The 17,589-nt window shown below is 43.2% G+C and overlaps 1 protein-coding gene across 3 annotated transcripts in view; it reads left to right on the forward strand.

The window, feature by feature from the left end:
* The window catches only part of LOC129866870 (early endosome antigen 1-like), a 44,398-nt gene that overhangs the window by 11,431 nt on the left and 15,378 nt on the right, over positions 1 to 17,589 (forward strand). Inside the window, exons 4-17 of one of the 3 annotated variants that reach the window (XM_055939876.1) lie at positions 205 to 259; positions 347 to 412; positions 687 to 726; positions 967 to 1,071; positions 1,455 to 1,576; positions 5,862 to 6,017; positions 8,663 to 8,677; positions 9,107 to 9,223; positions 12,997 to 13,335; positions 13,589 to 13,738; positions 14,376 to 14,495; positions 14,837 to 15,040; positions 16,854 to 17,054; positions 17,267 to 17,380. In XM_055939876.1, coding sequence (XP_055795851.1) covers positions 205 to 259; positions 347 to 412; positions 687 to 726; positions 967 to 1,071; positions 1,455 to 1,576; positions 5,862 to 6,017; positions 8,663 to 8,677; positions 9,107 to 9,223; positions 12,997 to 13,335; positions 13,589 to 13,738; positions 14,376 to 14,495; positions 14,837 to 15,040; positions 16,854 to 17,054; positions 17,267 to 17,380 — 1,804 coding nt within the window. The remainder of the gene's footprint in view (positions 1 to 204; positions 260 to 346; positions 413 to 686; positions 727 to 966; positions 1,072 to 1,454; positions 1,577 to 5,861; positions 6,018 to 8,662; positions 8,678 to 9,106; positions 9,224 to 12,996; positions 13,336 to 13,588; positions 13,739 to 14,375; positions 14,496 to 14,836; positions 15,041 to 16,853; positions 17,055 to 17,266; positions 17,381 to 17,589) is intronic. The other 2 variants (XM_055939878.1, XM_055939877.1) reach the window with 2 other exon arrangements.

The following is a 17,589-nucleotide window of genomic DNA, read 5'->3' on the forward strand; positions in this document are numbered from 1 at the left end:
GTGTAGAATACTAGGCTTATCCTGTACCTTTTTCCTCCTATGGCCCCGAGTCATAACATTTACCAGCACACCCACACATTTTCTTCTTCCTCAGTCTGTCTTATCCTTATATACTTAGAGTAATTACAAAGTGTTCTATAGAAGTACAGATTAATAAAGAACATTTTTAAAATACATTTCAGGTAATGTCTTCTCTTTTTTCAGTGAAGACCTTGTGCTTCTCCGGCAAGAGTTGCAAGAACTGCAGACTTCGCTCAAGGTACGAACATACATTTTTGGGAAGAGATTATATAGATCATTTATTATGTTTATTGATCGTGTGTGTGTGTGTGTGTGTGTGATTCAGGAGGAGAAATGGTTCTCTGCGGAGTTGAAGAAGGAACTAGACAAAGTTCAAGGACACCTGAAGCAAGTAATTCCTCTAAGATGACTCATATCAAATAATATCTTAAGACGGCCACTTGCTCAGAAATTAACGGTCTCCTCAGTTCAAATACATTTTCATTTTTCATGTCGATTTGTACCAGAATGCCTTGGCGGAATTGACATGAAATAAGGATGCAGTAGCAGTCAAGCGATAATAAAATAGCAAACTACAGTCAAATGCATTTTACAGTTAAGCAATGCTGATGCTTGATACAATGCTTGGCTGGTATGGTGTGACATCAGTATTCCTCTCTTTTCAGGGTCCACAGAATGATGGCCAGACAGGATTAGAGGATTCTGGTGAGTGAATTAAAATCATGTTCATTAGGCCCCAAACAGAAGAAAGCGTTGAGAAACAAAAAAGTACTTTATGTAATCGTCCAATAAGAAATGTTTTCATTTTCCCTTGCACAATGTTTTGCTATTGTGTGCTCAAATGAACACGACCCAGTTCTTTAAATCCAATTGTCTCTTTACTTTGATAGCGGACTTCAATCACTGAGATATTGATGCTCATTCCTTTCCCTTTCCCCCGTGCAGCCTTGGCGATTAAGCTGAACGAGGCGGAGACAGAGACGTTCAACATCAAGCAGATGAAAGACCTGTTTGAGCAGAAGGCTGCCCAGCTGGCCACAGATATTGTGGGTTAGTGTGTGGCGGCCATCTTTATATCCAGCTTCAGTGTGGTCGGTGTGACTGGGAGCTCTGTGTGTTGCTGGCTAACTCTGTTGGAAACCACAGTGGATGTTGTTCTCCCAACTTTGTATCTGGGCCATAATGTGAATTTATTGTGTTGTCTTCAGTAGGGAGTCAGAGGTATAGTTCATTTAGCTTCTCTAAACCTGCTTTGGTTGAACCACATTTAATTTCACTGTTCATTGTGTAAATGTATATTTTTGGGGGAAATGGATGTTCCATAGGCAGGTAGCTCAGAGGTAAGGGTTAGGATAGAAGATAAATATACAGATTGATACTTTATTGATCTCTAAAGGGAAATTCAATTTAACGTGTGTTGGTGACCCTGATAGATGTCAAGTCTCGTTATGATGAGGAGAAGAGCCTGAGGGAGGCTGCAGACCAGAGGCTGGCGAATCTGAGCCAGGAGCTACAGAGAGAGAGGCAAGACACGGACCGGCTCCACACTGAACTGGTAACTAACAGAGACTGTGTATACACTCTCAGACATGCACACATAAAAGCATACACACACTGTCGTGTGTGTGTGTGTGTGTGTGTGTATATTACAGGTGTCAGAAGTTTACATACACCTTTGCCAAATACATTTAAACTCAGTTTTTCACAATTCCTGACATTTAATCCTAGTAAAATTCCCTGCCTTAGGTCAGTAAGGATCACCACTTTATTTTAAGAATGTGAAATGTCAGAATAATAGTAGAGAGAATGATTTATTTCAGCTTTTATTTCTTTCATCACATTCCCAGTGGGTCAGACGTTTACATACACTCAATTAGTATTTGGTAGCATTGCCTTTAAATTGTTTAACTTGGGTCAAACATTTCGGGTAGCCTTCCACAAGCTTCCCACAATAAGTTGGGTGAATTTTGGCCCATTCCTCCTAACAGAGCTGGTGTAACTGAGTCAGGTTTGTAGGCCTCCTTGCTTGCACATGCTTTTTCAGTTCTGCCCACAATTTTTCTATAGGATTGAGGTCAGGGCTTTGTGACGGCCATTCCAATACCTTGACTTTGTTGTCCTTAAGCCATTTTGCCACAACTTTGGAAGTGCTTGAGGTCATTGTCCATTTGGAAGACCCATTTGCGACCAAGCTTTAACTTCCTGACTGATGTCTTGAGATGTTGCTTCAATATATTCACATCATTTTCCTTTCTCATGATGCCATCTATTTTATGACGTGCACCAGTCCCTCCTGCAGCAAAGCACCCCCACAACATGATGCTGCCACCCCTGTGCTTCACAGTTGGGATGGTGTTCTTCGGCTTGCAAGCCTCCCCCTTTTTCCTCCAAACATAACAATGGTCATTATGGCCAAACAGTTCTATTTTTGTGTCATCAGACCAGAGGACATTTCTCCAAAAAGTACGATCTTTATCCCCATGTGCAGTTGCAAACCGTAGTCGGACTTTTTTATGGCAGTTTTGGAGCAGTGGCTTCTTCCTTGCTGAGCGGCCTTTCAGCTTATGTCGATATAGGACTGGTTTTACTGTGGATATAGATACTTTAGTACCCGTTTCCTCCAGCATCTTCACAAGGTCCTTTACTGTTGTTCTGGGATTGATTTGCACTTTACGCACCAAAGTATGTTCATCTCTAGGAGACAGAACGTGTCTCCTTCCTGAGCGGTATGACGGCTGCGTGGTTCCATGGTGTTTATACTTGCGTACTATTGTTTGAACAGATGAACGTGGTACCTTCAGGCGTTTGGAAATTTCTCCCAAGGATGAACCAGACTTGTGGAGGTCTACAATTTTTTGGGCTGATTTCTTTTGATTTACCCATGATGTCAAGCAAAGAGGCACTGAGTTTGAAGGTAGGCCTTGAAATACATCCACAGGTATACCTCCAGTTGACTCATATTATGTAAATTAGCCTATCAGAAGCTTCTAAAGCCATGACATAATTTTCTAGAATTTTCCAAGCTGTTTAAAGGCACAGTCAACTTAGTGTATGTAAACTTCTGACCCACTGGAATTGTGATACATTGAATTATAAGTGAAATAATCTGTTAATTACTTGTCATGCACAAAGTAGATGTCCTAACCGACTTGCCAAAAACTATAGTTTGTTAAGAAGAAATTTGTGGAGTGGTTGAAAAACAAGTTTTAATGAGACCAACCTAAGTGTATGTAAACTTCTGACTTCAACTATATATATATATGTGTGTTTGTGTGTGTGTGTGTGTATATATATATACACACACTACCGTTCTAAAGTTTGGGGTCACTTAGACATTTCCTTGTTTTTGATAGAAAAGCAAAAAAAATGTCCATTAAAATAACATCAAATTGATCATAAATACAGTGTAGACATTGTTAATGTTGTAAATGACTATTGTAGCTGGAAACGGCAATTTTCTTTTAATGGAATATCTACATAGGCGTACAGAGGCTCATTATCAGCAACCATCACTCCTGTGTTCCAATGGCACGTTGTGTTTGCAAATCCAAACACGTTGTGTTTGCAAATCCAAACCCTTTTGCAATAATGTTAGCATAGCTGAAAAATGTTGTTCTGATTAAAGAAGCAATAAAACTGGCCTTCTTTAGACTAGTTGAATATCTGGAGCATCAGTATTTGTGGCTTTGATTACAGGCTCAAAATTCTTCTGAAACTCGTCAATCTATTCTTGTTCAGAGAAATGAATGCTATTCCATGCGAGATATTGCCAAGAAACTGAAGATCTCGTACAGCGCTGTGTACAGAGCCCTTCACAGAACAGCTCAAACTGTCTCTAACCAGAATAGAAAGAGGAGTGGGAGGCCCTGGTGCACAACTGAGCAAGAGGACAAGTACATTAGAGTGTCTAGTTTGAGAAACAGACGCCTCACACGTCCTCAACTGGCAGCTTCATTAAATAGTACCTGCAAAACACCAGTCTCAACGTCAACAGTGAAGAGGCGACTCCGGGATGCTGGCCTTCTAGGCAGAGTTGCAAAGAAAAACCCATATGTCAGACTGGCCAATAAAAAAAAAAAGATTAAGATGGGCAAAAGAACATAGACAATGGACAGAGGAACTCTGCCTAGAAGGCCAGCATCCCGGAGTCGCCTCTTCACTGTTGACTCTCTATTTGCAGGAGTGGCCGTCCTGCAAATATATATATATATATATATATATATATATATATATATATATATATATATATATATATATATATATATATATATATATATTGCTACCAGTTAAAAGTTTGGACACACCTACTCATTCACAGGTTTTTGTTTGTTTACTTTTTTCTACGTTGTAGAATAATAGTGAAAATATCAAAACTTTGAAACAACACAGATGGAATCATGTAGTAAGCAAAAAATTGTTAAACAAATAAATGTATCTTATATTTGAGATTCTTCAAAGTAGCCACCCTTTGCCTTGATGACAGGTTTGCACACTCTTGGCATTCTCTCAGCCAGCTTCACCTGGAATGCTTTTTCAAGGGTCTTGAAGGAGTTCCCACATATGCTGAGCACTTGTTGGCTGCTTTTCCTTCACTCTGCGGAGAGTAGCAACAGTGCTAAAATGTAGCCATTTATTGACAATTTGTCTTACCGTGGACTGACTTTTAGAGATACTTTTGTAACCCTTTCCAGCTTTATTTATAGCAACAATTCTTAATCTTAGGTCTTCTAAGATCTCTTTTGTTCGAGGCATGGTTCTTCTCAGGCAATGCTTCTTGTGAATAGCAATCTCAAATTTGCAGGGCAGCTCTAACCAAAATCTCCAGTCTCGTCTCATTGATTGGACTCCAGGTTAGATGACTCCTGACTCCAATTAGCTTTTAGAGAAGTCATTTACCTAGGAGTTCACATACTTTTTATAACCTACACTGTGAATGTTGAAATTATGTATTCAATATAGACAAGAAAAATACAATAATGTGTGTGTTATTAGTTTAAGCACACTGTGTTTGTCTATTGTTGTGGCTTAGATGAAGATCAGATAAAAATGGTATGTCAAATTTATGCAGAAATCCAGTTAATTCCAAAGGGTTCATATACTTTTTCTTGCCACTGTATATATACATACCTGCACACATACAGGTAGGAACCTTTCTACACATACTGTACAGCTATAGACATGTCACAGTGTACAAAAACAAACACGCAATGTTATATTTGAAACCATCTTGCACTGATTATCATTTGCTTGTTGCCTAGATTTTAACTTCCATACTAGACTATATTTCCTGACTTTAATTTTCACCTCTTACTCAGTACTTGTTGTTAGTAAACACATTGGATGATGGGCTTTAGTTTCTGGGAAACGCATTTGTCAACAAAGATGACAGCGACTGATAAAGCTAAAAGAGGGTTTCACTGATAAAAACCGAAATTAAGCCAATTTGTTGTTGGTTTGAATATCCTGGAGCCTTCATAGATGTTTGCTCCTAAAAGGGTCCTTTTTTCACTGTTGTTATGGATACATGGAGTTGCACTTTTCACAAGGAATGTCTATTTTGAAAGAGGACTAGATTTGTCTTAACAGAGTGAAGTGTATGTAACCATGTATTTTATGATAAAGGAAGTTGAACGAATCATGACTGGGATTGCTGGGGTTACCATCTCTTTCTAGGTAGTAAAGATAGTTTGCCATTGTCATTCATTTCTATGTCGGAGAGGACAGAAAAGGCACTTATGATGTTATGAACCTCACCCCAAACCTTTACCCTAACCCCTCTTCGCTGCCCCCAAACCTCTTCCCCCTCTGCCCTCACCTCTGATCCTTCTGCTGCCCACTAGCTGCAGCGGCCAGGAGTGGAGGACGTGGGGGTACTGCAGAAGGAGCTGATTCAGGTGCAGACGTTGATGGACAGGATGACACGTGAGAGGGAGGAGGAGTCAGAACACCTCAAGAGTAAATATGAGCAGCTGCAGGCTGACCACACCAGCTCAGAGGTAAGGCTGCAGGGGGAATGGCACGTCTTGCTCTTGGTTTAGTTTTGTGTTACTGGTCCAGTTTTTACTGCTAGTATCTTCACTATTCCTCAGTGCAAGGCAGGCCCAAGGTGTTAGGTCAGCTAGTCAATTAGTGCTTTGGCTCTTCTGTTTGCAGAGGGAGACTTCAGTAAACATGCTTGTAATCATCTTTACATACACACTGCTCCCGAGTGGCGCAGCGGTCTAAAACACTGCATCTCAGTGCAAGAGGCGTCACTACAGACAACCTGGTTAGAATCCAGGCTATATCACAACTGGCCGTGATTGGGAGTCCCATAAGTCGACTCAGACAGATCCAGCTCACTATCAGATAGATGTTAGTTTAAAATGGAAAATGAATATGTTCATGCAACAGTTTTTAGTGCATTGATTCGTATTCTTCCCGCATCGGTTCTTTCCATTAATCAAATTCAATCGCACCGAATCGTTTCAAACTAAAAGTATCGTTGCTGTATCGTATCTTAGCCCATGTATCTACACTGAACAAAAATATAAATGCAACATGTAAAGTGTTGGTCCCATGTTTCATGAGCTGAAATAAAAGATCCCAGAAATGTCCAATACACACAAAAAAACATATTTCTCTCAAAGGTTGTGGACAAATGTGTTTACATCGCTGTTAGTGAGCATTTCTCCTTTGCCAAGGTAATCCATCCACCTGACAGGTGTGTCATATCAAGAAGCTGATTAAACAGCATGATCATTACACAGGTGCACCTTGTGCTGGGACAATAAAAGGCCACTCTAAAATGTGCAGTTTTGTCAGACAACACAATGTCACAGATGCAATTGGCATGCTGACTGCAGGAATGTCCACCAGAGCTGTTGCCAGAAAATTGAATGTTTATTTCTCTACCATAAACCCCCTCCAATGTAATGTAGTGCTGATGTCACCATGGTGGGATTATGGTATGGGCAGGCATAAGCTATGGACAACGAACACAATTTCATTTTATTATTGGCAATTTGATTGCACAGAAATACCGTGACGAGATCCAAGGCGTATTGGGAGGCCCATTTGTTTTATTTTCATGGTATCGATGACCAACAAATGCATATCTGTATTCCCAGTCATGTGAAATTCAGAGATTAGGGCCTCTTAAATGTATTTCAGTTGACTGATTTCCTTATGAACTGTAACTCAGTTAAATCTTTGAAATTATTGCATGTTGGGTTTTATTTTTTTGTTCAGTATAGATTCGTATCGAATTGTGCTTGTGAAGAGAGAAGCACATCCCTATCACATACACAGTCAGAAAACTATGTAAATAAGTGAATAAAAACTAAAGGTTTTATATTCCCTTTAACAATTGTTGAATTGTCACATACTCCATTCACATGGCATTGACATCATACAAGTGTTCTCCAAGTGGATATGAAGTTTTTGTTGAACAATTTCTCAATAAACAGAAAACCTTTACTCTCATTCTACAACCTTTGCCTAGTCGTAAACCCTGATTAGACATTGATTCTCCCTCACCTAGCACCTACACTTACAAACACGCTCCAGATTGGCCACAATAACCTTCATATTCAATGTTTTTGAATAAAGGGAGGCTTGAACTCACGTTCCCAATCCTGCAGTGTCTCTTTGCATACTTCAGTGATATTTCATGCATTATTGAACCCATAAGACTTTGGGAGAAGGAGAAGACTAGCTGTGAGTGTTTATGACTGTGTTCATCCCAAATGGCACCCTATTCCCTAAATAGTATACTGCTTTTAGGCCCTGGTGCACTAAATAGGTAATAAGGTGCTATTTTGGACGCAACCTGTGTCTGCTCCAGGTCCCCCTCAATCTCTCTCGCTCTGCCAGTCCCCACTTCCCATCAGTCTCTTCTCTGGACTGCAATACAGACCTCTGGTTGATATATTCAACTGCACAATAAGGGATTGAATGAATACATAGATAATTAGGCAGAAATATGCTAAATGAGCTTTATACACACACACACACACACACACAAAAAAAATACTTTTTTAATTGGCTCTCCTAATAGATGACACAACTTGCATCACTTCAGTTTATAAAAAGCTGAAATATTTTGCATATGAATACATTTCATTGAAGGTCGCTACTGTTAAGGACTCACCGGACCTTTTATAATGGAATAATACATTGTGAATAAATCTCGTAGGTTCATGGGGGTCTTGCCTGGCTCATCCTGTAGTCCTACATGGGCTAGTAGACTACATTACCCATCCACCCATGTCTTGCCTGGGCTTGACCACACCTCCCCCTGTCCTCCAGCTGTTTTAACTGTGCTAGACTAAACTACCCATTCACCCGGCTTTAGTAAATCCGCTTAATAACCCCAACTTTGTAACAAAAACAACCACGTCCTGCTTGCTCACGAGGGTCACCTAGCTGGACGATGTGCAGATTGAATCACTCGTCTTTCCAAAGAAAGGTTGGTCATTGATACCCAGTTGGTTGGATGTTGAGATGATTTAAACCAATCGCCTAATCTCTGACCCATTTGCTCAGCTCAACTCTGGTGTTCTATGTGTTGTCTACCAGTGTTTACCTGTCTCTTTCCCTTCCCTTTCTTTAATTCCACTTCTCCTCACCCATTCTCTCCATCATTTCCCCTTGCTTTAAGATCCGGAAACTGGAGGTAAAAAGCATTCCTTTTTTACTCTGCCCCTTCATTTCCTCACCAGTTTATGGATGAATCAATGTTTCGGTGACAATATGTTTTCAGGAATGTGATTTCTTTCTTTTAGGTGTCCCTGCTCCCTGTGTGTTTGTTTGTGTTTATGTGACTTCATACCAATTGTGATTCCTTGCTCGGCTTGCTCTTCGTTCTGTATGGATGCCCTGTAACCTTGCTGTCTTGTCTTTTCAAGAATGCCAAGTTGTGGCATATGAATGCTTTTTTACATATATGTTTTTATTTGAGCTTAATCCCCCGTCGCCAGTGGGCATATGTAGTCCTCCTGAGTCTGGAGTGTTGACCACTCGACCAGATGCTGTCACATGGCATGTGAATGCTTTTCATGTATACAAAGTAAAGTATCTCATTGTTTTTGTGTGTGTGTTCCAGAAGACCATCTCCCAGCTGAAGGCAGAGCTAGAGAAGGGACCTCAGGAGGCAGCCGTGTACACCCAGCAGATTCACCAACTCCAGAGCTCTCTGAACAACCTGCAGCAACAGAGCCAGGTAACACACAATTCCACAGACACACACTTTCACACAACTAATACTTCCCTGTAGTTTAATCAATGCTCCATCAGTCCATGTCACCACCATCCCAAATTCAGGCAATTTGCCTCCCGTTAAGACACTTCTTTTGACACCTTTACAATCCTAACAACAGATGAAACCCTACTCACACTTGCGCTTACCCTACTCACACATGCCTTACCAACTGCCCCTCGCTAAAACGTGGTAGCCTTGCCAGGCCATTCTCTAAGTCTCTTAACCCAGCCTCCTCACGTACCACCCTGTCCATCTCAATGCTCTGCTGTAACCAGCCTGTGATGAGCTTTCATTGGCAACTTCTACATGTTGACAAAACACACAACTAAACCAGCAGGGGGTTCATCTCTGTCATACCCCGGCTAAGGCAACCTGTCACTTTGGGCTGAAATACGACTGCAGGTAACAGCAGCGATGTGCCAAGTGGGGCTTTCAACTTTAAGGGCCTTTGTTTTAGTTGCCAGATAGGGATTAGGCCCCCTGTGTCAGGCGTGTTGGTCGTGCTGCCGGCACAGCTGCTGTCTGTTCCCCAAGTAAGTGTCTGGGAGAGAGGGGGGATTAGGGAGCTGGAAGATAGCCCACCACGGAACCCCCACCCGGGCTCACTTGAAAAAGAGATGTACATCGCATTTTGACTTCCCTGGTTAAATTAAAGATAAATAAATAAAAATAATTAAACGATTGTGGGATAAATAACGTGATTTTCCGGTTCCGGTGGCATCCATTGAAACGGGTGACTTTCCTGTGGCTTTCTTTTGCAAAATAACTATGAATAAAGAAACTTATTTTCAAAGAATTGTCAACATATAACACAGTATTAAGGTGTAGTACGTTCACTGTATTACAATGAACAACTATCAGGTCTATTTTGCTCCAGCAGCTAACATAATCTGTCCGTTCACAATACACCTGTGGAGAAAATGGTGGTTCTCAACACCTGACAACAGGAGTTGGCCGGTACTGTCCGAGAGATTGTTCGTGAGGAAAATACCTCTCCCCTCAACTTACAAATAAAACCGGTAAATTAATCTCTCGCAGTGCTCACTTCTAAAGTGGAACATTTTGGAGATTTTTTATTTAATACATTTGCACACATTTCTAAACCTGATTTTTGCTTTGTCATTATGGGGTATTGTGTGTAGATTGATGAGGGGGAAAAACAATTTAATCCTTTTTAGAATAAGGCTGTAAGGTAACAAAATGTAGAAAAAGTCAAGGTGTCTGAATACTTTCTGAATGCACTGTACATAAACTCAGCAAACAAAGAAACGTCCTCACTGTCAACTGCGTTTATTTTCAGCAAACTTAACGTGTAAATATTAGTATCAACATAACAAGATTCAACAACTGAGACATAAACTGAACAAGTTCCACAGACATGTGACTAACAGAAATGGAGTAATGTGTCACTGAACAAAGGGGGGGTCAAAATCAAAAGCAACAGTCAGTATCTTGTGTGGCCACCAGCTGCATTAAGTACTGCAGTGCATCTCCTCTTCATGGACTGCAACGGATTTGCCAGTTCTTGCTGTGGGATGTTACCCCACTCTTCATTAAGGCACCTGCAAGTTCCCAGACATTTCTACGGGGAATGGCCCTAGCCCTCACCCTCCGATCCAACAGGTCCCAGACGTGCTCAATGGGATTGAGATCCGGGCTCTTTGCTGGCCGTGGCAGAACACTGACATTCCTGTCTTGCAGGAAGTCACGCACAGAACGAGCAGTATGGCTGGTGGCATTGTCATGCTGGAGGGTCATGTCAGGATGAGGAAGGGTACCACATGAGGGAGCAGGATGTCTTCCCTGTAACGCACAGCGTTGAGATTGCCTGCAATGACAACAAGCTCAGTCCGATGATGCTGTGACACACCACCCCAGACCATGACGGACCCTCCACCTCCAAACCGCTCCCGCGCCAGAGTGCAGGCCTCGGTGTAACGCTCATTCCTTCGACGATAAACACGACTCCGACCATCACCCCTTGTGAGACAAAACCGCGACTCGTCAGTGAAGAGCACTTTTTGCCAGTCTTGTCTGGTCCAGCGACGGTGGGTTTGTGCCCATAGGAGTTGTTGCCGGTGATGTCTGGTCAGGACCTGCCTTACAACAGGCCTACAAGCCCTCAGGCCAGCCTCTCTCAGCCTATTGCGGACAGTCTGAGCACTGATGGAGGGATTGTGTGTTCCTGGTGTAATTCGGGCAGTTGTTGTTGTCATCCTCTACCTGTCCCGCAGGTGTGATGTTCGGATGTATCGATCCTGTGCCGGTGTTGTTACACGTGGTCTGCCACTGCGAGGATGATCAGCTGTCCATCCTGTCTCCCTGTAGCGCGATCTTAGGCGTCTCATAGTACGGACATTGCAATTTATTGCCCTGGCCACATCTGCAGTCCTCGTGCCTCCTTGCAGCAAGGCACTTTCACACAGATGAGTAGGGACCCTGGGCATTCTTTTGGTGTTTTTCAGAGTCAGTAGAAAGGCTTCTTTAGCGTCCTAAGTTTTGATGCATGACTGTGGAACATGTGCATTTGTCTATTCCATTTGCACAACAGCATGTGAAATTTATTGTCAATCAGTGTTGCTTCCTAAGTGGACAGTTTGTTTTCACAGAAGTGTGATTGACTTGGAGTTACATTGTGTTGTTTAAGTGTTCCCTTTATTTTTTTGAGCAGTGTATTTATAAAATAAAAGACGGGAGGACAGAGGAAAGTTGAGTAGAAACAGAGAGAAGGGGTGGTTACTGGATAGAGTGAAACAACGAGGGAGGGGAGGAAAGAGGTTGAGAAAGAAAATAATGCATAAAGACAGGAGACTGCGAGAAATCGGGGAGATATGAACCAATGTTGAAACAAGGACATGGATGGACAGAGGGGTTGGAAGAAGTTGAAGAGGGAGCGATAGAGCCACTCATAAATGAGGCTCAGCTGCTGTGGGTCCGGAGGGGAAAAGGATCCGTGTCTGGCATTTTGTCCCAGTCATGTCCCCCAGTTACCAGCACTGTTGTTCACACCATTGTATTATATATCATTGCCCTTGTGCCAAGTTTACCGCACAGACACACATGCCAGACACACACACACACACACACACACACACACACACACACACACACACACACACACAGCCCGGTATTCAAGTTCCTGTCGTGAAATGTATTCCTCTGGAATGTAATTCCAGCCCCCTCTGTAGGGATGCAGTGTTCTTTTCAGAGGTTGAACTATCAATGTCACTATGATACGTGAGAAGGTATCTGTACATTTTGTTTTGTTTAACAGGAACTGAGCTGTTAATAAGAGTCCTGTTAAATTAATCCTAATTTCCTCACTTTAGTCAACATCTCCCAATGTCAAATATTTTAAGGAGCTGTGTGTATAACACTTTCCATTACATTTAGATTTTCTATTACACATGACCTTGAAATCAGAAGCAGGAAGGTTCTTACGCCCTTTAGCAGATTGCCCATCATGCTTATCTGTTCAGAGTATCCGTTTCTGTCTTTCATAACATTCTGAAACAACAGTTCTCTTCACAACCTGTTAATATATGCCATTTAGCTGACTTTTATCCAAAGCAACTTACGTAACTTATGTTAGCGTATACATCTATGTGTTTGTGATGATCTCTGCCGGAGTTGTACCCATGACCTTGGTGTTGCTAGCGCCATCGTCTTACCGACGGAGCCGCACAGGACCGTAATCACTAGCTAATCACTTTACCCCCCCTGGTTCCCTCCAGATGCTTTCAGAGAAGCTGCTGCGCAGGGAGAAGGAGTTTCAGGAGCTGGAGGAAGGCCTGAGGGCCGAGCAAGTCTCCAAGAAGACAGCCCAGGCCAGCCTGCACCAGAGGGAGCTGGAGGTGCAAGAGCTCCAGGCCCGGGCAGTGGGTGCCGAGGCCAGCCTGCAGAGAGCCCAGGCAGAGCTGGGGGAGCGGGGGGAGGAAGCAGGGAGGCTCCGAAGGGAGGTGGCTGAGCTGGAGGCCAAGCACAGGGAGGTGAAGACTGAGAGGAAGCAGCTGCAGCAGCAGAGGGAGGAGAGGGAGAGCCAGGGCCTGGCGCAGCAGAGTGAGATCTGCCAGGTTCGTGAGTAACACATGCAAACGGTCAGACACCAATAACTTACGTGTCAGACTCTCACACATGCCTATAACCCTACACACATACACACACACACACACACACACAGGTGCGAGTGAGAGACGCACACAGGTAAACACATAGGTCAGACACACAAGTCTTTGCTTATCAATGATACCGTATATTAGGTATAAGCCTCCCTCTTCCTCCCGTCTCCTTCTTCCCATCCTCTCCCTCCCCTCCTCTGTGTTGTAGCTGCATGCTAAGCTACTGGAGGCGGAGCGGCAGCTGGGGGAGGTGCAGGGCCGTCTGAAGGAGCAGAGGCAGCTCTCTGGGGAGAAACTGAAGGACCGCGAGCAACAAGCCGCCGACCTGCAGATCAAATTGTCCCGCTCAGAGGAACAGGTAGGGACACCACATGAATTTCGTATAGGATGGGTATACACAGAATTACTCGAACGAACATTCCCATTTAAAGGGATACTTCGGGATTTTGGCAATGATCGCCAGAGGCAGATGAACTTGTGGATACCATGTGTATGTCTCTGTGTACAGTATGAAGGAAGTTAGAGAGAGTTTTGCGAGCCAATGCTAACTAGCGTTACCCATAGACTGCCAGTCATTGCGCTATCTGCTACAGACTACCAGTCATTGCGCTAACGCCAGTTAGCAATTGCGCTAGCGCTAGTTAGCAACTTCCTTCAAACCGCACACAGAGACATACAAATGGTATCCAGGAGTTAATCTGAGTAGATAAAGGGCCTCATTGCCAAAATCCCGAAGTATCCCTTTAACATGTTCTCTGATGGGTGGACCAGCAGTCATATTGACCACGTATTTTTATGGGAGTGGTAGAGTTGAACAGAGACCGATACTGTTATATGATGGATATGGACATAGGAGGACCTGGGATTGTTGCACAAGGTCCTTTATAGATTGGCCTGCCTATTAGAAGTGACTCTCTATAGGTGGGGGTTCAGAATGAGGCCATAAACAGAGGTACTGTATTGGGTTTGACCTCTGCATGTGTGTCTTGCTTTAGTTGAAGGAGAACAGCAGTAAGACATTGGACCTGCAGCACCAGCTGGAGAAAGCTAAGCAGCAACACCAGGAGCTCCAGGGCCTGCAGCAAAACACCAACACCAAGCTCAGAGAGGCACAGGTACTACCGGACATGTCAACGTAGCAGTTCAAGAAAAGTATTTTGTCAGTACAACTCACCTCTTTCACTGTGTGTATAGTAGAACCTATGTGAAGTGATGCTCAGCACCAGAAAACCCACCACACATTAGTACAAGGTCGCATTTACTAGGGCACACCTTAGCAAAACAGAAAACAACATTTCTTGTTGGACAAGTCCATGTCGTCCCACCCTGTTTCAGTCAATTTCTTTTCCTGTCTGATGCCTAATGAACATGACTAAGGATGTCTGCTTAGAAAGTGCTTCAGACAACACGTTTGTTTGACTCTTCTCCCTCTGCCGCTTTGTCCCTGTCCTATTAGAATGACCTGGAGCAGGTGCTGCGTCAGATCGGGGACAAGGACCAGAAGATCCAGAACCTGGAGGCCCTGCTGCAGAAGACCAAGGACAGCGTGAGTCAGCTGGAGGCCGAGAGGGAGGACCTGGTGGCCAAGATCCAGGCTGGGGAGGGAGAGACGGCCGTGCTCAACCAGCTGCAGGAGAAGAACCACACACTACAGACGCAGGTAGGGCTGGGCGATAAACCGTATTTTACTATATACGATATTGATGCACGGTATGGATATTTACTTTACTTTACCTTACATAACATTATTTCAATGTTTGGTCTGTTAAATGTAATATACCGTAATTGCTGGACTATTAAGCGCACCTGAATATAAGCCGCACCCACTGAATTTAATATATATATTTTTTTTGTACATAAATAAGCCGCACGTGTCTATAAGCCGCAGGTGCCTACCGGTACATTGAAACAAATGAACTTTACACAGCCTTTAAACGAAACACGGCTTGTAACAAAAATAAATAGGCTTTAACGAAACACGGCTTGTAACAAAAATAAATAGGCTTTAACGAAACAGGCTTGTAACATTTTTTTTTTTTTAAATAGCAGTAAACAATAGCCTACCAAGAAAGTCCTTGGTCACTATCTTCCTCCTGTGCACTGAAACCACTGAAGTCATCTCCTTTGGTGTCGGAGTTGAATAGCCTCAGAATTGCTTCATCCGATGTTGGATCGTTTTCATTGCGCTCTCCTCACTTTCATCCGGAGGCAAACTCATCCAAGCCTCATTTTCTAGTTCGGGCCATCTGCTTTTCTTTCCTCTGAAAACTTTTGTTGTCTTTTTGCACTAAGTCAGTTTCTCACGCTGCTGTTTCCAACGTCTTATCGACTCATTAAGGCTCCCGTGCAGCAGCACTATTTCCTTTTCCAACAGCCAGATCGATCGCCTTCAAATTGAAAGCTGCATCATATACATTTCTCCGTGTCTTTGCCATGATGAGGGTGACAAAATGACTACCGTAATCAGAATGATGGAAAGTTTGAGCGCGCTCGATTTACGTCACATTATGTGACGGTGCTCAGTTTTTTGGCGGCATGAATTTGTGAAAGCGGGAAAAATCCATAAATTAGCCGCGTCATTGTATAAAGCGCAAGGTTCATAGCGTGGGAAAAAAGTAGCGGCTTATAGTCCGGAAATTACTGTACATGTAATAACTGAGTGATGAAACAAAACAAAAAAGGGTGGCAATCTTCTGTTCTTACCGCCAGTATGAAACTAACAGTAGAGAACTGCTAATGTGCTAGCAAGAGCTGCACACATGTACTTTTTTGTCATAAATAGTGCCTGTGAGGCAGCGCCGGTGCCAAATGCACCATAAAAATCAGCACAATGCCCCTTGTGGCGAAAGTAAGAACTGCCATTGAATCCATAAAAAAATACTGCTTATTTTTGGTTGAACAGTATAAAACAATCAGCAGAAAGAATGTATCATGCACTACTCATGAAGCGTATTTAGAAGAGACAAATATCGAAATATGATAATTTGGCCATTTCGCCCAGCCCTAGACGCAGGCAAGACCCACGTGCCCACATGCACAGACAGACGTGTACACACACACAAAACAGAGCACACACGTAATGCAGTACGATGAACCGTAGAAGTGTGTTGTTCAATTCATGTGCATAGGTGTAAATTCATCCAGTGTCGACGCATAGATTGCATGTGGATTACTGTTGCAGTGCTATTTGGGTTTTTAATTAGATTAATTTCTTAATTTCTTTCAACTTTTTGGATTATGTGTGTTGTTTTGTATTACTGCACTGTTGGAGCTAGAAAACACAAGCATTTCACTGTGCCGATAACATCTGCAAATCTGTGTACCGAACCAATAAACTTTGATTTGCTTTGAGGTAGTGTTAAAAGAACACTACTGATGTGATCCAATGTACCACAGTAAAAACATACAGTGGCCTAATCATGATCTGAGAGAAAACAAATTGTCTTGCTATCTTTCTGTTTTTGGGGCTATAGGTCACACACCTGACAGACAAACTGAAGAACCAATCGGAGAGCCACAAGCAGGCCCAGGACAACCTCCACAAGCAGGTGCAGGAGCAGAAGACCCTCCTGCGGGCGGCACAGGACCAAGCCCAGGCTGTGGAGACCTCTATAAAGGAAGTGAACGCCCAGCTGACCGAGAGCAGGGAGAAGGTGGCCCAATTGGACACACAGGTAGGGTGAATGGACTTATGGCTGGAGAAATATTCTACCGCCCCCTTTACCCTTGACAGGAGAGAGGAACAGACAGAAGTGGCCGAGCTGGGGGTCGAACCCCCGTCGCCAGACGGTCATGTGAAGAGTGTTAACCACTCAACCATAGCGATAAGAACGTTTACCACTCAGCCAGATTCTGGCACTGACAAGTTGTCTTGTTGTTTCCCCAGTTGAAGGCTAAGATCGAGATGCTGCTGTCGGCCGAGGCCGCCAAGGCAACCCAGAGAGTAGACCTGGAGAACCACCTGGAGACAGCCCAGCATGCACTGCAGGACAAGCAGCAGGTCAGCCATAGTGTCTATGTCTGAGGTCAGCTCACTCATAGTACTGCAGGCTGAGATGGGTGACGTCAGCAGAATAGACTCATACTAGATGGAAATCTGATCTACCACAATACTCCTTCAATGGAGATCCGTCTCTTGACATAATATCAACGATTCATTTATTTTCTCAAATGAACCTGAGTCTGTGGGGCAATATGCCCTAGCTGAGG

This window comes from Salvelinus fontinalis, chromosome 12 (genome assembly GCF_029448725.1).
Source record: "Salvelinus fontinalis isolate EN_2023a chromosome 12, ASM2944872v1, whole genome shotgun sequence".
NCBI classification, from domain to species: domain Eukaryota; kingdom Metazoa; phylum Chordata; class Actinopteri; order Salmoniformes; family Salmonidae; genus Salvelinus; species Salvelinus fontinalis.